This window comes from Oncorhynchus masou, chromosome 29 (genome assembly GCF_036934945.1).
Source record: "Oncorhynchus masou masou isolate Uvic2021 chromosome 29, UVic_Omas_1.1, whole genome shotgun sequence".
Classification (NCBI taxonomy): domain Eukaryota; kingdom Metazoa; phylum Chordata; class Actinopteri; order Salmoniformes; family Salmonidae; genus Oncorhynchus; species Oncorhynchus masou.
Genome location: NC_088240.1, coordinates 94,163,053 through 94,186,802, shown reverse-complemented (window position 1 = coordinate 94,186,802; position 23,750 = coordinate 94,163,053). Strand labels below are relative to the sequence as shown.

The 23,750-nt window shown below is 48.1% G+C and overlaps 1 protein-coding gene across 1 annotated transcript in view; it reads left to right on the top strand.

Annotated features, from left to right (window-relative positions):
• LOC135521006 (oxysterol-binding protein-related protein 10-like) overlaps positions 1-23,750 on the top strand; it is a 146,852-nt gene that overhangs the window by 23,597 nt on the left and 99,505 nt on the right. The window contains exon 4 of the mRNA XM_064946913.1: positions 6,541-6,774. Coding sequence (XP_064802985.1) covers positions 6,541-6,774 — 234 coding nt within the window. The remainder of the gene's footprint in view (positions 1-6,540; positions 6,775-23,750) is intronic.

Below are 23,750 nucleotides of genomic sequence, written 5' to 3'. Positions count from 1 at the left end.
TACCTGAGGATGCTGGTGCTGATGAACCTGGTAGGGGTACCTGTGGATGCTGGTGCTGATGAACCTGGTAGGGGTACCTGAGGATGCTGGTGCTGATGAACCTGGTAGGGGTACCTGTGGATGCTGGTGCTGATGAACCTGGTAGGGGTACCTGTGGATGCTGGTGCTGATGAACCTGGTAGTGGTACCTGAGGATGCTGGTGCTGATGAACCTGGTAGTGGTACCTGTAGATGCTGGTGCTGATGAACCTGGTAGGGGTACCTGAGGATGCTGGTGCTGATGAACCTGGTAGGGGTACCTGAGGATGCTGGTGCTGATGAACCTGGTAGTGGTACCTGTGGATGCTGGTGCTGATGAACCTGGTAGGGGTACCTGAGGATGCTGGTGCTGATGAACCTGGTAGTGGTACCTGTGGATGCTGGTGCTGATGAACCTGGTAGGGGTACCTGAGGATGCTGGTGCTGATGAACCTGGTAGTGGTACCTGAGGATGCTGGTGCTGATGAACCTGGTAGGGGTACCTGAGGATGCTGGTGCTGATGAACCTGGTAGTGGTACCTGAGGATGCTGGTGCTGATGAACCTGGTAGGGGTACCTGTGGATGCTGGTGCTGATGAACCTGGTAGTGGTACCTGTGGATGCTGGTGCTGATGAACCTGGTAGGGGTACCTGTGGATGCTGGTGCTGATGAACCTGGTAGGGGTACCTGTGGATGCTGGTGCTGATGAACCTGGTAGGGGTACCTGTGGATGCTGGTGCTGATGAACCTGGTAGTGGTACCTGTGGATGCTGGTGCTGATGAACCTGGTAGTGGTACCTGAGGACGCTGGTGCTGATGAACCTGGTAGGGGTACCTGTGGATGCTGGTGCTGATGAACCTGGTAGGGGTACCTGTGGATGCTGGTGCTGATGAACCTGGTAGGGGTACCTGTGGATGCTGGTGCTGATGAACCTGGTAGTGGTACCTGTGGATGCTGGTGCTGATGAACCTGGTAGGGGTACCTGAGGATGCTGGTGCTGGTTCTGATGAACCTGGTAGTGGTACCTGTGGATGCTGGTGCTGATGAACCTGGTAGTGGTACCTGTAGATGCTGGTGCTGATGAACCTGGTAGGGGTACCTGAGGATGCTGGTGCTGATGAACCTGGTAGGGGTACCTGAGGATGCTGGTGCTGATGAACCTGGTAGTGGTACCTGTGGATGCTGGTGCTGATGAACCTGGTAGGGGTACCTGAGGATGCTGGTGCTGATGAACCTGGTAGTGGTACCTGTGGATGCTGGTGCTGATGAACCTGGTAGGGGTACCTGAGGATGCTGGTGCTGATGAACCTGGTAGTGGTACCTGAGGATGCTGGTGCTGATGAACCTGGTAGGGGTACCTGAGGATGCTGGTGCTGATGAACCTGGTAGTGGTACCTGAGGATGCTGGTGCTGATGAACCTGGTAGGGGTACCTGTGGATGCTGGTGCTGATGAACCTGGTAGGGGTACCTGTGGATGCTGGTGCTGATGAACCTGGTAGGGGTACCTGTGGATGCTGGTGCTGATGAACCTGGTAGGGGTACCTGTGGATGCTGGTGCTGATGAACCTGGTAGGGGTACCTGTGGATGCTGGTGCTGATGAACCTGGTAGTGGTACCTGTGGATGCTGGTGCTGATGAACCTGGTAGGGGTACCTGTAGATGCTGGTGCTGATGAACCTGGTAGGGGTACCTGTGGATGCTGGTGCTGATGAACCTGGTAGTGGTACCTGTAGATGCTGGTGCTGATGAACCTGGTAGGGGTACCTGAGGATGCTGGTGCTGATGAACCTGGTAGGGGTACCTGAGGATGCTGGTGCTGATGAACCTGGTAGTGGTACCTGTGGATGCTGGTGCTGATGAACCTGGTAGGGGTACCTGAGGATGCTGGTGCTGATGAACCTGGTAGTGGTACCTGTGGATGCTGGTGCTGATGAACCTGGTAGGGGTACCTGAGGATGCTGGTGCTGATGAACCTGGTAGTGGTACCTGAGGATGCTGGTGCTGATGAACCTGGTAGGGGTACCTGTGGATGCTGGTGCTGATGAACCTGGTAGGGGTACCTGTGGATGCTGGTGCTGATGAACCTGGTAGGGGTACCTGTGGATGCTGGTGCTGATGAACCTGGTAGGGGTACCTGTGGATGCTGGTGCTGATGAACCTGGTAGGGGTACCTGTGGATGCTGGTGCTGATGAACCTGGTAGGGGTACCTGAGGATGCTGGTGCTGATGAACCTGGTAGTGGTACCTGAGGATGCTGGTGCTGATGAACCTGGTAGTGGTACCTGTGGATGCTGGTGCTGATGAACCTGGTAGGGGTACCTGAGGATGCTGGTGCTGATGAACCTGGTAGGGGTACATGAGGATGCTGGTGCTGATGAACCTGGTAGGGGTATCTGTGGATGCTGGTGCTGATGAACCAGGTAGTGGTGCTGGTGCTGATGAACCTGGTAGTGGTACCTGTGGATGCTAGTGCTGATGAACCTGGTAGGGGTACCTGAGGATGCTGGTGCTGATGAACCTGGTAGGGGTACCTGTGGATGCTGGTGCTGATGAACCTGGTAGGGGTACCTGTGGATGCTGGTGCTGATGAACCTGGTAGTGGTACCTGTGGATGCTGGTGCTGATGAACCTGGTAGGGGTACCTGAGGATGCTTGTGCTGATGAACCTGGTAGGGGTACCTGTCTGTCCATGTCATCCCTCCCTGTTTGTCTGTTTTTCTTCCATTTGGTGATGAACGAACACAACACATATCTGCTGCTAGCTAGCTTCCACTGCACCAACCCTACCCTGGTTTTACTATAGGTCTAACCAGGAAGAGCTGTTTATATGATAGGTCTAACCAGGAAGTGCTGTTTATATGATAGGTCTAACCAGGAAGAGCTGTTTATATGATAGGTCTAACCAGGAAGTGATGTTTATATGATAGGTCTAACCAGGAAGAGCTGTTTATATGATAGGTCTAACCAGGAAGTGCTGTTTATATGATAGGTCTAACCAGGAAGTGCTGTTTATATGATAGGTCTAACCAGGAAGTGCTGTTTATATGATAGGTCTAACCAGGAAGTGCTGTTTATATGATAGGTCTAACCAGGAAGTGCTGTTTATATGATAGGTCTAACCAGGAAGTGATGTTTATATGATAGGTCTAACCAGGTAGAGCTGTTTATATGATAGGTCTAACCAGGAAGAGCTGTTTATTTGATAGGTCTACCCAGGAAGAGCTGTTTATATGATAGGTCTAACCAGGAAGAGCTGTTTATATGATAGGTCTAACCAGGAAGAGCTGTTTATATGATAGGTCTAACCAGGAAGAGCTGTTTATGTGATAGGTCTAACCAGGAAGAGTTGTTTATATGATAGGTCTAACCAGGAAGTGCTGTTTATATGATAGGTCTAACCAAGAAGAGCTATTTATATGATAGGTCTAACCAGGAAGAGCTGTTTATATGATAGGTCTAACCAGGAAGAGCTGTTTATATGATAGGTCTAACCAAGGAGGGGCTATTTATATGATAGGTCTAACCAGGAAGAGCTGTTTATATGATAGGTCTAACCAGGAAGAGCTGTTTATTTGATAGGTCTACCCAGGAAGAGCTGTTTATATGATAGGTCTAACCAGGAACAGTAGATGCCTCGGTAACCATAGCGCTGCCATGGTCACCATGTTTACTTTGTGAGTCACTGCCCATTCCCAGAGGGTTCATCAGTTCAGTTGACTCAACCTCCCGTCGTCCCTAACTTGTATCAATATCGTTCCCATCGGACAGCGAACGTCATTCAGAAACGGTAACCGTGCGTAGAGGATTGTGTAGCCGGGCAAGTTTATCTAGCTGTCGTGTGTCAGGTTTACACGGCGGTGAGGGTGGTCGACCCGACAGAGTTAAACAGCAGACCGTTGTCTTTTAGTTAACGTGTTAGTGAGACTAACACAGAGTCACAGGGAAAGGAAGCAGTGTTGGTTGCGGGGTTGTAGGGACACACCAACAGTTCAACTAACTTTGTGTGTGTGTGTGTGTGTGTGTGTGTGTGTGTGTGTGTGTGTGTGTGTGTGTGTGTGTGTGTGTGTCTAAGGTAGTGCACTACACAGGTAATAGGGTGCCACATTTGGGATGAACACTACACTTCAGAGAGGAGTGTGTGTGTGTGTGTGCGTGCACAACACTTGTGTATCTGTGTAGAGGTCGGCAGGGGGTCCCGCGACTAACCGTTGCCCATGTCCATGAGCACTGCAACCATTCCACTACCTTAATCTCACATAACATTGTAGTGACGATACAGGTGAGTATGGAATGCTCTAAGAATGCTCTAAGAATGCTCTAAGAATATTCTAAGAATGCTCTAAGAATGCTCTAAGAATATTCTAAGAATGCTCTAAGAATATTCTAAGAATGCTCTAAGAATATTCTAAGAATGCTCTAAGAATATTCTAAGAATGCTCTAAGAATATTCTAAGAATGCTCTAAGAATATTCTAAGAATGCTCTAAGAATATTCTAAGAATGCTCTAAGAATGCTCTAAGAATATTCTAAGAATGCTCTAAGAATGCTATAAGAATATTCTAAGAATGCTCTAAGAATGCTATAAGAATATTCTAAGAATGCTCTAAGAGTAGGGTTAGACTGGGGAAATGGCTCCATGTTAGACTGGGGAAATGGCTCCATGTTAGACTGGGAAATGGCTCCATGTTAGACTGGGGAAATGGCTCCATGTTAGAGTAAGTTAGACTGGGGAAATGGCTCCATTCCATCCAATTATTAAATTATAATTGTTAGTTGCAGTCTTGTCTCATCGCTGCATCTCACGTACGGATTCGGGAGAGGGCGAAGGTCGAGAGCCGTGCGTTCCCCGAAACACAACCCAACCAAGCCGCACTGCTTCTTGACACAATGCCCACTTAACCCGGAAGCCAGACAGACGCACCAATGTGTCGGAGGAAACACCGTACACCTGGCGACCGTGTCAGCGTGCACTGCGCCCGGTTACCACCACAGGAGTCGCTAGTGCGCGATGAGACAACAACATCCCTGCCAGCCATATCCTCCCGTAACCCGGACGACGCTGGGCCAATTGTGCGCCGCTCCCCATGGTTCTCCCGGGTCATGGCCCGGCTGCAACAGAACCTGAACTCGAACCCAGAATCTCTAGTGGCACAGCTAGCACTGCGAGGCAGTGCCTTAGACCACTGCGATGCAGTGCCTTAGACCACCGCCCGACTCTGGAGACCCGTAGACATTGTATCTTTTGAGTGAGTGAGGTGGGGACTTAACTGAGTTTTAACTGAGATGTAGTGAGAATAGAACGTTCGTATGGGTGGAATCAATTCAGAAACTCAGACGACTCCATCTGCTTGAAACCCAAACCAGAAGGGTCGATAACACCTAAAAGTGTATGATGAGAGTCTTGCAGTAGCCAATATGCATACGATCTATTATGATGGCTGACTGTAATAGCAAGGTCTCCTGGTGATTTCTATATATATATATATATATATATATAGCCCATTTAGCAGACGCTTTTGTCCAAAGCGACTTACAAGTCAGCTGGGGCCACTACTTTTACATATGGGTGGCCCCAGCGGGAATCGAACCCACAACGCTTGGCGTTGCAAGCGCCATGCTCTACCGACTGAGCCACACAGGACCCTGATTTCTATAGTTCAGTAGGTTCTACTGCAGTGTGCAGTGGTGTACTAAAGCACATCAGTGTTGTGTTTTCTTGTAAAACTGCTGTGGAGACTGAAACCTTAGCGGTGGTGGCTGCCTCAGCTCGATTGGCTCTGCTCTCTCTCTCTCTCTGTATGTCCTGACTGCTGTGCTATCTGAGCAGGATGTTCTGATCTGGCTTAGCAGCATGCTCCTCCCTCCCATCCTCCTCCCTCCCTTCCTCCTCCACCTCTTCCTCCTCCACCTCTTCCTCCGTCCCCTCGAATCCACCTCTCGCTGGCTCTCTCCATTAAACTCCACCCTCTCTCCCTCTATGCAGTACCTCCTCTCTCTCTCCCTCCTCCCTCTCTCCCTCTATACAGTACCTCCTCCCTCTCTCCCTCTATACAGTACCTCCTCCGTCTCGCCCTCCTCCCTCTCTCCCTCCTCCCTCTCTCCCTCTATACAGTACCTCCTCTCTCCCTCCTCCCTCTCTCCCTCTTCCCTCTCTCCCTCTATACAGAACCTCCTCTCTACCTCTCTCCTCCCCGTCTTCATTGGCCACCACCCCTCCCCTCCCTCCTCCCTCTCTCCCTCCTCCCCCTGGCTGTGTGGCTGGCTGGCAGGTCCTGTCCTGTCAGCTCGACCAGGCAGAGGGAGGCAGACCCAGGCAGGTAGAAGATGTCCTTGTGTGTGACATCAGAGCATGGTGGTGTTAGCGGAGCAGGAGGAGGAGGAGGAGGTACAGTCGGGAAGAAGCAGCGGTGTGGGCCTCCTCTACCCGACTGTTCTGGCTCCTCTGACTGCTGCTGTTGCAGTCTCTTTCAGGCTACCTCCTCTTCCTCCACCTCCTTCACCACCTCCTCCTCCACCCAGGGCCGGACACGCAGCTTCTCCGTGCTCCCTCCTCCACTCAGCCACCGCCACCCTGCCCCGCCCGTCGCCTCCTCCTTCACCTCCTCCTCACCTGGTACCCAGAGAAAACCTCTCTACCCTGGGGTTGGAGGGGTCATCACCCATCACAGATCCCCTGCTACGACCCGCCGGGCCAGGACCCAGAACAACCAGAACTACCACCCTGCTCCAGGGAGACTGAGCCAGGTCAAAGAGGTAGGGCTGCTGCTCTAGTAGGGCTGTAGGTAGGTAGTACTGCTCTGGTAGGACTGTAGGTAGGTAGGTAGTACTGCTCTGGTAGGGCTGTAGGTAGGTAGTCCTGCTCTGGTAGGACTGTAGGTAGGTAGTACTGCTCTGGTAGGACTGTAGGTAGAAAGGTGGTACTGCTCTGGTAGGACTGTAGGTAGGTAGGTAGGTAGTACTGCTCTGGTAGGACTGTAGGTAGGTAGGTAGGTAGTGCTGCTCTGGTAGGACTGTAAGTAGGTAGTACTGCTCTGGTAGGACTGTAGGTAGGTAGTACAGCTCTAGTAGGATAGTAGGTAGGTATGTAGGTTGTACTCCTCTGGTAGGACTGTAGGTAGGTAGGTGGTACTGCTCTGGTAGGACTGTAGGTAGGTAGGTAGGTAGGTAGTACTGCTCTGGTAGGACTGTAAGTAGGTAGTACTGCTCTGGTAGGACTGTAGGTAGGTAGTACAGCTCTAGTAGGATAGTAGGTAGGTATGTAGGTTGTACTCCTCTGGTAGGACTGTAGGTAGGTAGGTGGTACTGCTCTGGTAGGACTGTAGGTAGGTAGGTAGGTAGTACTGCTCTGGTAGGACTGTAAGTAGGTAGTACTGCTCTGGTAGGACTGTAGGTAGGTAGTACAGCTCTAGTAGGATAGTAGGTAGGTATGTAGGTTGTACTCCTCTGGTAGGACTGTAGGTAGGTAGGTGGTACTGCTCTGGTAGGACTGTAGGTAGGTAGGTAGGTAGTACTGCTCTGGTAGGACTGTAGGTAGGTAGTACTGCTCTGGTAGGGCTGTAGGTAGGTAGTACTGCTCTGGTAGGACTGTAGGTAGGTAGGTAGTACTGCTCTGGTAGGACTGTAGGTAGGTACTGGTGCTCTGTTAGGGCTGTAGGTAGGTAGTACTGCTCTGGTAGGACTGTAGGTAGGTACTGGTGCTCTAGTAGGGCTGTAGGTAGGTAGTACTGCTCTGGTAGGACTGTAGGTAGGTGGTACTGCTCTGGTAGACCTGTAGGTAGGTAGGTAGTACCGCTCTGGTAGGACTGTAGGTAGATAGGTAGTACTGCCTTGGTAGGGCTGTAGGTAGGTAGGTAGTACCGCTCTGGTAGGACTGTAGGTAGATAGGTAGTACTGCCTTGGTAGGGCTGTAGGTAGGTAGGTAGTACTGCTCTGGTAGGGCTGTAGGTAGGTAGGTAGTACTGCTCTGGTAGGACTGTAGGTAGGTAATACTGCTCTGGTAGGATGGTTGTTGGGTAGGTAGGTAGTACTGCTCTGGTAGGGCTGTAGGTAGGTAGGTAGTACTGCTCTGGTAGGGCTGTAGGTAGGTAGTACTGCTCTGGTAGGACTGTAGGTAGGTAGGTAGTACTGCCTTGGTAGGGCTGTAGGTAGGTAGGTAGTACTGCTCTGGTAGGACTGTAGGTAGGTAGGTAGTACTGCTCTGGTAGGACTGTAGGTAGGTAGGTAGTACTGCTCTGGTAGGACTGTAGGTAGGTAATACTGCTCTGGTAGGATGGTTGTTGGGTAGGTAGGTAGTACTGCTCTGGTAGGGCTGTAGGTAGGTAGGTTGTTCCTCTCTGGTAGGGCTGTAGGTAGGTAGTACTGCTCTGGTAGGGCTGTAGGTAGGTAGTACTGCTCTGGTAGGACTGTAGGTAGGTAATACTGCTCTGGTAGGACTGTATATAGATAGTGCTGCCTGGTAGGACTGTAGGTAGGTAGTACTGCTCTGGTAGGACTGTAGGTAGGTAGTACTGCTCTGGTAGGGCTGTAAGTAGGTAGTACTGTTCTGGTAGGGCTGTAGGTAGGTAGTACTGCTCTGGTAGGACTGTAGGTAGGTAGTACTGCTCTGGTAGGACTGTAGGTAGGTAGCACTGCTCTAGTAGGGATGTGGTAGGTAGTACTGCTCTGGTAGGACTGATAATGGGTAGTACTGCTCTGGTAGGAATGATGATGGGTAGTACTGCTCTAGTAGGGCTGTAGGTAGGTAGTACTGCTCTAGTAGGGATGTAGGTAGGTAGTACTGCTCTGGTAGGGATGTAGGTAGGTAGTACTGCTCTAGTAGGGATGTAGGTAGGTAGTACTGCTCTGGTAGGGATGTAGGTAGGTAGTACTGCTCTGGTAGGAATGATGATGGGTAGTACTGCTCTAGTAGGATGGTAGGTAGGTACTGGTGCTCTGGTAGGACTGTAGGTAGGTAGTACTGCTCTGGTAGGGCTGTAGGTAGGTAGCACTGCTCTGGTAGGACTGATGATGGGTAGTACTGCTCTGTTAGGGCTTTAGGTAGGTAGTACTTCTCTGGTAGGGCTGCTGCCTGTAGGACTGGGGGTCTGGACATCTCAGAGTAGAGGAGGCTCGGCTACGTACATGTTATGGCTGATCCAACCTGTCTCTCTCTGACTTCCCAGCAGTCAGACAGACAGTCATTCAGACTGTCAAACAGACAGACAGTCAGCACATGAAAGTGTTTTCTCAGTATATAGCGTGGACATTGTTACGGCGTTGCTATAGAGTCGTTACAGCGTTGCTCAGCGTCGTTACAGTGTTGCTATAGCGTCGTTACGGCGTTGCTATAGAGTCGTTACAGCGTTGCTCAGCGTCGTTACAGCGTTGCTATAGCGTCGTTACAGAGTTGCTATAGAGTCGTTACAGCGTTGCTATAACGTCGTTACAGGGTTGCTATAGCGTCGTCACAGCGTTGCTATAACGTCGTTACAGCGTTGCTATAACGTCGTTACAGGGTTGCTATAGCGTCGTCACAGCGTTGCTATAGAGTCGTTACAGCGTTGCTATAATGTTGTTACAGTACAGCGTTGCTATAACGTCGTTACAGGGTTGCTATAGCGTCGTCACAGCGTTGCTATAGCGTCGTCACAGCGTTGCTATAGCGTCGTCACAGCGTTGCTATAGCGTCGTCACAGCGTTGCTATAGCGTCGTCACAGCGTTGCTATAGCGTCGTCACAGCGTTGCTATAGCGTCGTTACAGCGTTGCTATAGCGTCTTTACAGCGTTGCTATAGCGTCGTCACAGCGTTGCTATAGCGTCGTTACAGCGTTGCTATAGAGTCGTTACAGGGTTGCTATAGAGTCGTTACAGCGTTGCTATAACGTTGTTACAGTACAGCGTTGCTATAGCGTCGTTACAGCGTTGCTTTAGCGTCGTTACAGCGTTGCTATCGAGTTGTTACAGCGTTGCTATCTAGTTGTTACAGCGTTGCTATAGAGTTGCTTTCACTTTGTTACAAAGTCAACATGCTAATTCCATGTGTACTACCTCACCAGTCTATGTGTACTACATCACCATCACCATGGTGACACGACAGAGTAGTCTTCACTCTCCTCCTCCTCCCCCTTTTTTTTTTTTTGTTCACCTTTATTTAACCAGGTAGGCTAGTTGAGAACACCTTTATTTAACCATGTAGACTAGTTGAGAACACCTTTATTTAACCATGTAGACTAGTTGAGAACACCTTTATTTAACCAGGTAGGCTAGTTGAGAACACCTTTATTTAACCATGTAGACTAGTTGAGAACACCTTTATTTAACCAGGTAGGCTAGTTGAGAACACCTTTATTTAACCAGGTAGACTAGTTGAGAACACCTTTATTTAACCAGGTAGGCTAGTTGAGAACACCTTTATTTAACCAGGTAGGCTAGTTGAGAACACCTTTATTTAACCAGGTAGGCTAGTTGAGAACACCTTTATTTAACCAGGTAGGCTAGTTGAGAACACCTTTATTTAACCAGGTAGGCTAGTTGAGAACACCTTTATTTAACCAGGTAGGCTAGTTGAGAACACCTTTATTTAACCAGGTAGGCTAGTTGAGAACACCTTTATTTAACCAGGTAGGCTAGTTGAGAACACCTTTATTTAACCAGGTAGGCTAGTTGAGAACACCTTTATTTAACCAGGTAGGCTAGTTGAGAACACCTTTATTTAACCAGGTAGGCTAGTTGAGAACACCTTTATTTAACCAGGTAGGCTAGTTGAGAACACCTTTATTTAACCAGGTAGGCTAGTTGAGAACACCTTTATTTAACCAGGTAGGCTAGTTGAGAACACCTTTATTTAACCAGGTAGGCTAGTTGAGAACACCTTTATTTAACCAGGTAGGCTAGTTGAGAACACCTTTATTTAACCAGGTCGGCTAGTTGAGAACAAGTTCTCATTTGCAACTGCGACCTGGCCAAGATAAAGCATAGCAGTGTGAACAGACAACACAGAGTTACACATGGAGTAAACAATTAACAAGTCGATTACACAGTAGAAAAAAAGGGGAGTCTATATACATTGTGTGCAAAAGGCATGAGGAGGTAGGCGAATAATTACAATTTTGCAGATTAACACTGGAGTGATAAATGAGCAGATGGTCATGTACAGGTAGAGATATTGGTGTGCAAAAGAGCAGAAAAGTAAATAAATAAAAACAGTGTGGGGATGAGGTAGGTGAAAATGGGTGGGCTATTTACCAGTAGACTATGTACAGCTGCAGCGATCGGTTAGCTGCTCAGATAGCAGATGTTTGAAGTTGGTGAGGGAGATAAAAGTCTCCAACTTCAGGGATTTTTGCAATTCGTTCCAGTCACAGGCAGCAGAAAACTGGAACAAAAGGCGGCCAAATGAGGTGTTGGCTTTAGGGATGATCAGTGAGATACACCTGCTGGAGCGCGTGCTACGGATGGGTGTTGTAATCGTGACCAGTGAACTGAGATGAGGCGGAGCTTTACCTAGCATGGACTTGTAGATGACCTGGAGCCAGTGGGTCTGGCGACGAGTATGTAGCGAGGGCCAGCCGACTAGAGCATACAAGTCCCTCCTCCTGGCCCCCTCCTCCTGTCCCCCTCACCCCCTCCTGTCCCCCTCCTCCTGTCCCCCTCACCCCTCTTCCTATATATATAAATAGATGTTATATCATATATATAAATAGATGTTATATCTTGTAATATAAACAGATGTTATATCTTGTAATATAAATAGATGTTATATCTTGTAATATAAATAGATGTTATATTTTGTAATATAAATAGATGTTATATCTTGTAATATAAATAGATGTTATATCTTGTAATATAAACAGATGTTATATCTTGTAATATAAATAGATGTTATATCTTGTAATATAAACAGATGTTATATCTTGTAATATAAATAGATATCATATATATAAATAGATGTTATATCTTGTAATATAAATAGATGTTATATCTTGTAATATAAATAGATGTTATATCTTGTAATATAAATAGATATTATATCTTGTAATATAAATAGATGTTATATCTTGTAATATAAATAGATGTTATATCTTGTAATATAAATAGATGTTATATCTTGTAATATAAATAGATGTTATATCTTGTAATATAAATAGATGTTATATCTTGTAATATAAACAGATGTTATATCTTGTAATATAAATAGATGTTATATCTTGTAATATAAATAGATTATATCCTATATATAAATCGATGTTATATCTTGTAATATAAATAGATGTTATATCTTGTAATATAAATAGATTATATCCTATATATAAATCGATGTTATATCTTGTAATGTAAATAGATGTTATATCTTGTAATATAAACAGATGTTATATCTTGTAATATAAACAGATTATATAATATATATAAATCGATGTTATATCTTGTAATATAAATAGATGTTATATCTTGTAATATAAATAGATGTTATATCTTGTAATATAAATAGATGTTATATCTTGTAATACAAATAGATTATATCATATATATAAATAGATGTTATATCTTGTAATATAAATAGATGTTATATCTTGTAATATAAACAGATTATATCATATATATAAATAGATGTTATATATTGTAATATAAATAGATGTTATATATTGTAATATAAATAGATGTTATATCTTGCAATATAAATAGATGTTATATCATATATATAAATAGATGTTATATCTTGTAATATAAATAGATGTTTTATCTTGCAATATAAATAGATGTTATATCATATATATAAATAGATGTTATATCTTGTAATATAAATAGATGTTATATCTTGTAATATAAACAGATGTTATATCTTGTAATATAAATAGATGTTATATCATATATATAAATAGATGTTATATCTTGTAATATAAATAGATGTTATATCTTGTAATATAAATAGATGTTATATAATATATATAAATAGATGTTATATCTTGTAATATAAACAGATGTTATATCTTGTAATATAAATAGATGTTATATCTTGTAAGATAAATAGATGTTATATCTTGTAATATAAATCGATGTTATATCTTGTAATATAAATAGATGTTATATCTTGTAATATAAATAGATGTTATATCTTGTAATATAAACAGATATCTTGAGTGTATTAGAGCGTCTGCAGCTGACAGATGCGCCAGACGTTGTGCTTCCATATCCTTCCTCACACCTGGAGCTGAGAGCTCTTCCTCCCTCCTCGCCACGGTTCTGATTCTGAGCCTCTATTATCTCTCCCTGGCTTAACCTCTAAAAGTCCAGGTCTACTAAGATAACATATTCAATTGTTTTTAAGACGTCATACCGGGGATCATTTAGCTATTTGAATTGGAATTTTAGGAAGCCTGTAGGTATATTTTATTATTATTATATAATACTTGGTCTTTACAACTATAGCCCATAGAAACACATTGAATAACACAATCATAAATGGCAACAAAAAAAAGACAGTCCAAAAATAAATAATAAGGAATAAGGAGATATAAGAAAGCTATGAAAATATATATATATTTTTTTGGGGGACAACCCTGATATCTCTTGTGGGGGATTGAGACACAGCCCACAGCCCACACCAAGAAACCCTGATATCTCTAGTGGTGTATTGAGACACAGCCCACAGCCCACAGCCCACACCAAGAAACCCTGATATCTCTAGTGATGTATTGAGACACAGCCCACAGCCCACACCAAGAAACCCTGATATCTCTAGTGGTGTATTGAGACACAGCCCACAGCCCACAGCCCACAGCCCACACCAAGAAACCCTGATATCTCTAGTGGGGGATTGACACACAGCCCACAGCCCACACCAAGAAACCCTGATATCTCTAGTGGTGTATTGACCCACAGCCCACAGCCCACACCAAGAAACCCTGATATCTCTAGTGGTGTATTGAGACACAGCCCACAGCCCACACCAAGAAACCCTGATATCTCTAGTGGTGTATTGACCCACAGCCCACAGCCCACACCAAGAAACCCTGATATCTCTAGTGGTGTATTGACCCACAGCCCACACCAAGAAACCCTGATATCTCTAGTGGGGGATTGACCCACAGCCCACACCAGGAAACCCTGATATCTCTAGTGTTGGATTGACACACAGCCCACACCAAGAAACCCTGATATCTCTAGTGTTGGATTGACCCACAGCCCACAGCCCACACCAAGAAACCCTGATATCTCTAGTGTTGGATTGACCCACAGCCCACAGCCCACACAAAGAAACCCTGATATCTCTAGTGTTGGATTGACCCACAGCCCACACCAAGAAACCCTGATATCTCTAGTGTTGGATTGACCCACAGCCCACAGCCCACACAAAGAAACCCTGATATCTCTAGTGTTGGATTGACCCACAGCCCACACCAAGAAACCCTGATATCTCTAGTGTTGGATTGACACACAGCCCACAGCCCACACCAAGAAACCCTGATATCTCTAGTGTTGGATTGACACACAGCCCACACCAAGAAACCCTGATATCTCTAGTGTTGGATTGACCCACAGCCCACAGCCCACACCAAGAAACCCTGATATCTCTAGTGTTGGATTGACCCACAGCCCACAGCCCACACCAAGAAACCCTGATATCTCTAGTGGTGGATTGACACACAGCCCACAGCCCACACCAAGAAACCCTGATATCTCTAGTGGGGGATTGACACACAGCCCACACCAAGAAACCCTGATATCTCTAGTGGGGGATTGACACACAGCCCACAGCCCACACCAAGAAACCCTGATATCTCTAGAGGTGGATTGACCCACAGCCCACACCAAGAAACCCTGATATCTCTAGTGGGGGATTGACACACAGCCCACACCAAGAAACCCTGATATCTCTAGTGGGGGATTGACACACAGCCCACAGCCCACACCAAGAAACCCTGATATCTCTAGTGGGGGATTGACACACAGCCCACACCAAGAAACCCTGATATCTCTAGTGTTGTATTGACACACAGCCCACACCAAGAAACCCTGATATCTCTAGTGGGGGATTGACCCACAGCCCACAGCCCACACCAAGAAACCCTGATATCTCTAGTGGGGGATTGACACACAGCCCACAGCCCACACCAAGAAACCCTGATATCTCTAGTGGGGGATTGACCCACAACCCACACCAAGAAACCCTGATATCTCTAGTGGGGGATTGACCCACAGCCCACAGCCCACACCAAGAAACCCTGATATCTCTAGTGGGGGATTGACACACAGCCCACACCAAGAAACCCTGATATCTCTAGTGTTGTATTGACACACAGCCCACACCAAGAAACCCTGATATCTCTAGTGGGGGATTGACACACAGCCCACAGCCCACACCAAGAAACCCTGATATCTCTAGTGTTGGATTGACACACAGCCCACAGCCCACACCAAGAAACCCTGATATCTCTAGTGGGGGATTGACACACAGCCCACAGCCCACACCAAGAAACCCTGATATCTCTAGTGTTGGATTGACTCACAGCCCACAGCCCACACCAAGAAACCCTGATATCTCTAGTGGTGGATTGACACACAGCCCACAGCCCACACCAAGAAACCCTGATATCTCTAGTGTTGGATTGACACACAGCCCACAGCCCACACCAAGAAACCCTGATATCTCTAGTGTTGGATTGACACACAGCCCACAGCCCACACCAAGAAACCCTGATATCTCTAGTGGGGGATTGACACACAGCCCACACCAAGAAACCCTGATATCTCTAGTGTTGTATTGACACACAGCCCACACCAAGAAACCCTGATGTCTCTAGTGTTGTATTGACACACAGCCCACAGCCCACACCAAGAAACCCTGATGTCTCGCTGTTGGCTGGGCTCCCTGCCTGTGCCATTAAACCCCTACAACTCATCCAGAACGCCGCAGCCCGTCTGGTGTTCAACCTTCCCAAGTTCTCTCACGTCACCCCGCTCCTCCGCTCTCTCCACTGGCTTCCAGTTGAAGCTCGCATCCGCTACAAGACCATGGTGCTTGCCTACGGAGCTGTGAGGGGAACGGCACCGCAGTACCTCCAGGCTCTGATCAGGCCCTACACCCAAGCAAGGGCACTGCGTTCATCCTCCTCTGGCCTGCTCGCCTCCCTACCATTGAGGAAGTACAGTTCCCGCTCAGCCCAGTCAAAACTGTTCGCTGCTCTGGCCCCCCAATGGTGGAACAAACTCCCTCACGACGCCAGGACAGCGGAGTCAATCACCACCTTCCGGAGACACCTGAAACCCCACCTCTTCAAGGAATACCTAGGATAGGATAAGTAATCCTTCTCACCCCCCCCCCCCTAATGACTTAGATGCACTATTGTAAAGTGGCTGTTCCACTGGATGTCAGAAGGTGAATTCACCAATTTGTAAGTCGCTCTGGATAAGAGCGTCTGCTAAATGACTTAAATGTAAATGTAATGTCTCTAGTGGGGGATTGACACACAGCCCACAGCCCACACCAAGAAACTCTGATGTCTCTAGTGTTGTATTGACACACAGCCCACAGCCCACACCAAGAAACCCTGATGTCTCTAGTGGGGGATTGACACACAGCCCACAGCCCACACCAAGAAACCCTGATATCTCTAGTGGGGGATTGGCACACAGCCCACACCAAGAAACCCTGATATCTCTAGTGTTGTATTGACACACAGCCCACACCAAGAAACCCTGCTATCTCTAGTGGGGGATTGACACACAGCCCACACCAAGATACCCTGATATCTCTAGTGGGAGATTGACACACAGCCCACACCAAGAAACCCTGATGTCTCTAGTGTTGTATTGACACACAGCCCACAGCCCACACCAAGAAACCCTGATATCTCTAGTGGGGGATTGACACACAGCCCACACCAAGAAACCCTGATATCTCTAGTGTTGTATTGACACACAGCCCACAGCCCACAGCCCACACCAAGAAACCCTGATATCTCTAGTGGGGGATTGACCCACAGCCCACAGCCCACACCAAGAAACCCTGATATCTCTAGTGTTGGATTGACCCACAGCCCACAGCCCACACCAAGAAACCCTGATATCTCTAGAGGTGGATTGACCCACAGCCCACAGCCCACACCAAGAAACCCTGATATCTCTCATGTGGGATTGACACACAGCCCACACCAAGAAACCCTGCTATCTCTAGTGTTGGATTCACACACAGCCCACACCAAGAAACCCTGATATCTCTAGTGTTGGATTGACACACAGCCCACATCCCACACCAAGAAACCCTGATATCTCTAGTGTTGGATTGACACACAGCCCACACCAAGAAACCCTGATGTCTCTAGTGTTGTATTGACACACAGCCCACACCAAGAAACCCTGATATCTCTAGTGGGGGATTGACACACAGCCCACACCAAGAAACCCTGATGTCTCTAGTGTTGTATTGACACACAGCCCACACCAAGAAACCCTGATATCTCTAGTGGGGGATTGACACACAGCCCACAGCCCACAGCCCACACCAAGAAACCCTGATATCTCTAGTGGGGGATTGACACACAGCCCACAGCCCACACCAAGAAACCCTGATATCTCTAGTGGGGGATTGACCCACAGCCCACAGCCCACACCAAGAAACCCTGATATCTCTAGTGTTGGATTGACACACAGCCCACAGCCCACACCAAGAAACCCTGATATCTCTAGTGGGAGATTGACCCACAGCCCACAGCCCACACCAAGAAACCCTGATATCTCTAGTGTTGGATTGACCCACAGCCCACACCAAGAAACCCTGCTATCTCTAGTGGGGGATTGACCCACAGCCCACACCAAGAAACCCTGATATCTCTAGTGGGGGATTGACACACAGCCCACACCAAGAAACCCTGATATCTCTAGTGTTGGATTGACACACAGCCCACACCAAGAAACCCTGATATCTCTAGTGGGGGATTGACACACAGCCCACAGCCCACACAAAGAAACCCTGATATCTCTCGTGTGGGATTGACACACAGCCCACACCAAGAAACCCTGCTATCTCTAGTGGGGGAATGACACACAGCCCACACCAAGAAACCCTGATATCTCTAGTGTTGGATTGACACACAGCCCACACCAAGAAACCCTGATATCTCTAGTGTTGTATTGACACACAGCCCACAGCCCACACCAAGAAACCCTGATATCTCTAGTGGGGGATTGACACACAGCCCACACCAAGAAACCCTGATATCTCTAGTGTTGTATTGACACACAGCCCACACCAAGAAACCCTGATATCTCTAGTGGGGGATTGACACACAGCCCACACCAAGAAACCCTGATATCTCTAGTGTTGTATTGACACACAGCCCACACCAAGAAACCCTGATATCTCTAGTGGGAGATTGACACACAGCCCACACAAAGAAACCCTGATATCTCTCGTGTGGGATTGACACACAGCCCACACCAAGAAACCCTGATATCTCTAGTGTTGGGTTGACACACAGCCCACAGCCCACACCAAGAAACCCTGATATCTCTAGTGGGGGATTGACACACAGCCCACAGCCCACACCAAGAAACCCTGATATCTCTAGTGTTGGATTGACACACAGCCCACACCAAGAAACCCTGATATCTCTAGTGTTGGATTGACACACAGCCCACAGCCCACACCAAGAAACCCTGATATCTCTAGTGGGGGATTGACCCACAACCCACACCAAGAAACCCTGATATCTCTAGTGGGGGATTGACCCACAGCCCACAGCCCACACCAAGAAACCCTGATGTCTCTAGTGGGGGATTGACACACAGCCCACAGCCCACACCAAGAAACCCTGATATCTCTAGTGTTGGATTGACCCACAGCCCACACCAAGAAACCCTGATATCTCTAGTGGGGGATTGACTCACAGCCCACACCAAGAAACCCTGATATCTCTAGTGGGGGATTGACCCACAACCCACACCAAGAAACCCTGATATCTCTAGTGGGGGATTGACCCACAGCCCACAGCCCACACCAAGAAACCCTGATGTCTCTAGTGGGGGATTGACACACAGCCCACAGCCCACACCAAGAAACCCTGATATCTCTAGTGGGGGATTGACCCACAACCCACACCAAGAAACCCTGATATCTCTAGTGGGGGATTGACCCACAGCCCACACCAAGAAACCCTGATATGTCTAGTGTTGGATTGACCCACAGCCCACACCAAGAAACCCTGATATCTCTAGTGGGGGATTGACACACAGCCCACACCAAGAAACACTGATATCTCTAGTGGGGGATTGACACACAGCCCACAGCCCACACCAAGAAACCCTGATATCTCTAGTGGGGGATTGACAGACAGCCCACACCAAGAAACCCTGATATCTCTAGTGGGGGATTGACACACAGCCCACAGCCCACACCAAGAAACCCTGATATCTCTAGTGTTGGATTGACACACAGCCCACAGCCCACACCAAGAAACCCTGATATCTCTAGTGGGGGATTGACACACAGCCCACAGCCCACACCAAGAAACCCTGATATCTCTAGTTGGGGATTGACACACAGCCCACAGCCCACACCAAGAAACCCTGATATCTCTAGTGGGGGTTTGACACACAGCCCACAGCCCACACCAAGAAACCCTGATATCTCTAGTGTTGGATTGACACACAGCCCACACCAAGAAACCCTGATATCTCTAGTGGGGGTTTGACACACAGCCCACACCAAGAAACCCTGATATCTCTAGTGGGGGATTGACACACAGCCCACACCAAGAAACCCTGATATCTCTAGTGGGGGATTGACACACAGCCCACAGCCCACACCAAAAACCCTGATATCTCTAGTGGGGGATTGACACACAGCCCACAGCCCACACCAAGAAACCCTGCTATCTCTAGTGGGGGATTGACCCATAGCCCACAGCCCACACCAAGAAACCCTGATATCTCTAGTGGTGTATTGACACACAGCCCACACCAAGAAACCCTGATATCTCTAGTGTTGTATTGACACACAGCCCACACCAAGAAACCCTGATATCTCTAGTGTTGGATTGACCCACAGCCCACACCAAGAAACCCTGATATCTCTAGTGGGGGATTGACACACAGCCCACACCAAGAAACCCTGATATCTCTAGTGGGGGATTGACCCACAGCCCACAGCCCACACCAAGAAACCCTGCTATCTCTAGTGGGGGATTGACACACAGCCCACAGCCCACACCAAGAAACCCTGATATCTCTAGTGGGGGATTGACACACAGCCCACACCAAGAAACCCTGATATCTCTAGTGGGGGATTGACACACAACCCACAGCCCACACCAAGAAACCCTGATATCTCTAGTGGGGGATTGACACACAGCCCACACCAAGAAACCCTGATATCTCTAGTGTTGGATTGACTCACAGCCCACACCAAGAAACCCTGATATCTCTAGTGTTGTATTGACCCACAGCCCACACCAAGAAACCCTGATATCTCTAGTGGGGGATTGACCCACAGCCCACACCAAGAAACCCTGATATCTCTAGTGGGGGATTGACACACAGCCCACAGCCCACACCAAGAAACCCTGATATCTCTAGTGGGGGACTGACACACAGCCCACAACAAGAAACCCTGATATCTCTAGTGGGGGATTGACACACAGCCCACAGCCCACACCAAGAAACCCTGATATCTCTAGTGGGGGATTGACACACAACCCACAGCCCACACCAAGAAACCCTGATATCTCTAGTGTTGTATTGACCCACAGCCCACACCAAGAAACCCTGATATCTCTAGTGGGGGATTGACCCACAGCCCACACCAAGAAACCCTGATATCTCTAGTGGGGGATTGACACACAGCCCACAGCCCACACCAAGAAACCCTGATATCTCTAGTGGGGGACTGACACACAGCCCACAACAAGAAACCCTGATATCTCTAGTGGGGGATTGACACACAACCCACAGCCCACACCAAGAAACCCTGATATCTCTAGTGGGGGATTGACACACAACCCACAGCCCACACCAGGAAACCCTGATATCTCTAGTGGGGGATTGACACACAGCCCACAGCCCACACCAAGAAACCCTGATATCTCTAGTGGGGGATTGACACACAGCCCACAGCCCACACCAAGAAACCCTGCTATCTCTAGTGGGGGATTGACCCATAGCCCACAGCCCACACCAAGAAACCCTGATATCTCTAGTGGGGGATTGACCCACAGCCCACACCAAGAAACCCTGATATCTCTAGTGGGGGATTGACCCACAGCCCACAGCCCACACCAAGAAACCCTGATATCTCTAGTGGGGGATTGACACACAGCCCACAGCCCACACCAAGAAACCCTGATATCTCTAGTGGGGGACTGACACACAGCCCACACCAAGAAACCCTGATATCTCTAGTGGGGGATTGACACACAACCCACAGCCCACACCAAGAAACCCTGATATCTCTAGTGGGGGATTGACCCACAGCCCACAGCCCACACCAGGAAACCCTGATATCTCTAGTGGGGGATTGACCCACAGCCCACACCAAGAAACCCTGATATCTCTAGTGGGGGATTGACACACAGCCCACAGCCCACACCAAGAAACCCTGATATCTCTAGTGGTGTATTGACACACAGCCCACACCAAGAAACCCTGATATCTCTAGTGTTGTATTGACACACAGCCCACACCAAGAAACCCTGATATCTCTAGTGTTGGATTGACCCACAGCCCACACCAAGAAACCCTGATATCTCTAGTGGGGGATTGACACACAGCCCACACCAAGAAACCCTGATATCTCTAGTGTTGTATTGACACACAGCCCACACCAAGAAACCCTGATATCTCTAGTGTTGGATTGACCCACAGCCCACACCAAGAAACCCTGATATCTCTAGTGGGGGATTGACCCACATCCCACACCAAGAAACCCTGATATCTCTAGTGGGAGATTGACACACAGCCCACACCAAGAAACCCTGATGTCTCTAGTGTTGGATTGACACACAGCCCACAGCCCACACCAAGAAACCCTGATATCTCTAGTGGGGGATTGACACACAGCCCACACCAAGAAACCCTGATATCTCTAGTGGGGGATTGACCCACAGCCCACACCAAGAAACCCTGATATCTCTAGTGGGGGATTGACCCACAGCCCACACCAAGAAACCCTGCTATCTCTAGTGGGGGATTGACCCACAGCCCACACCAAGAAACCCTGATATCTCTAGTGGGAGATTGACACACAGCCCACACCAAGAAACCCTGATATCTCTAGTGTTGTATTGACACACAGCCCACAGCCCACACCAAGAAACCCTGATATCTCTAGTGGGGGATTGACCCACAGCCCACAGCCCACACCAAGAAACCCTGATATCTCTAGTGTTGGATTGACACACAGCCCACAGCCCACACCAAGAAACCCTGATATCTCTAGTGTTGGATTGACACACAGCCCACAGCCCACACCAAGAAACCCTGATATCTCTAGTGTTGGATTGACCCACAGCCCACACCAAGAGACCCTGATATCTCTAGTGGGGGATTGACACACAGCCCACAGCCCACACCAAGAAACCCTGATATCTCTAGAGGTGGATTGACACACAGCCCACACCAAGAAACCCTGATATCTCTAGTGGGGGATTGACACACAGCCCACACCAAGAAACCCTGATATCTCTAGTGTTGTATTGACACACAGCCCACACCAAGAAACCCTGATATCTCTAGTGGGGGATTGACACACAGCCCACACCAAGAAACCCTGATGTCTCTAGTGTTGGATTGACCCACAGCCCACACCAAGAAACCCTGATATCTCCAGTGTTGGATTGCCACACAGCCCACAGCCCACACCAAGAGACCCTGATATCTCTAGTGGGGGATTGACACACAGCCCACACCAAGAAACCCTGATATCTCTAGTGGGGGATTGACACACAGCCCACAGCCCACACCAAGAAACCCTGATATCTCTAGTGTTGGATTGACACACAGCCCACAGCCCACACCAAGAAACCCTGATATCTCTAGCGTTGGATTGACAGACAGCCCACACCAAGAAACCCTGATATATCTAGCGTTGGATTGACAGACAGCCCACACCAAGAAACCCTGATATATCTAGTGTTGGATTGACACACAGCCCACACCAAGAGACCCTGATATCTCTAGTGGGGGATTGACACACAGCCCACAGCCCACACCAACAAACCCTGATATCTCTAGTTGGGGATTGACACACAGCCCACAGCCCACACCAAGAAACCCTGATATCTCTAGTGGGGGATTGACTCACAGCCCACAGCCCACACCAAGAAACCCTGATATCTCTAGTGGGGGATTGACACACAGCCCACACCAAGAAACCCTGATATCTCTAGTGGGGGATTGACACACAGCCCACACCAAGAAACCCTGCTATCTCTAGTGGGGGATTGACACACAGCCCACAGCCCACACCAGGAAACCCTGATATCTCTAGTGGGGGATTGACACACAGCCCACACCAAGAAACCCTGATATCTCTAGTGGGGGATTGACACACAGCCCACAGCCCACACCAAGAAACCCTGATATCTCTAGTGGGGGATTGACACACAGCCCACAGCCCACACCAAAAAACCCTGATATCTCTAGTGTTGGATTGACACACAGCCCACACCAGGAAACCCTGATATCTCTAGTGGGGGATTGACACACAGCCCACACCAAGAAACCCTGATATCTCTAGTGTTGGATTGACACACAGCCC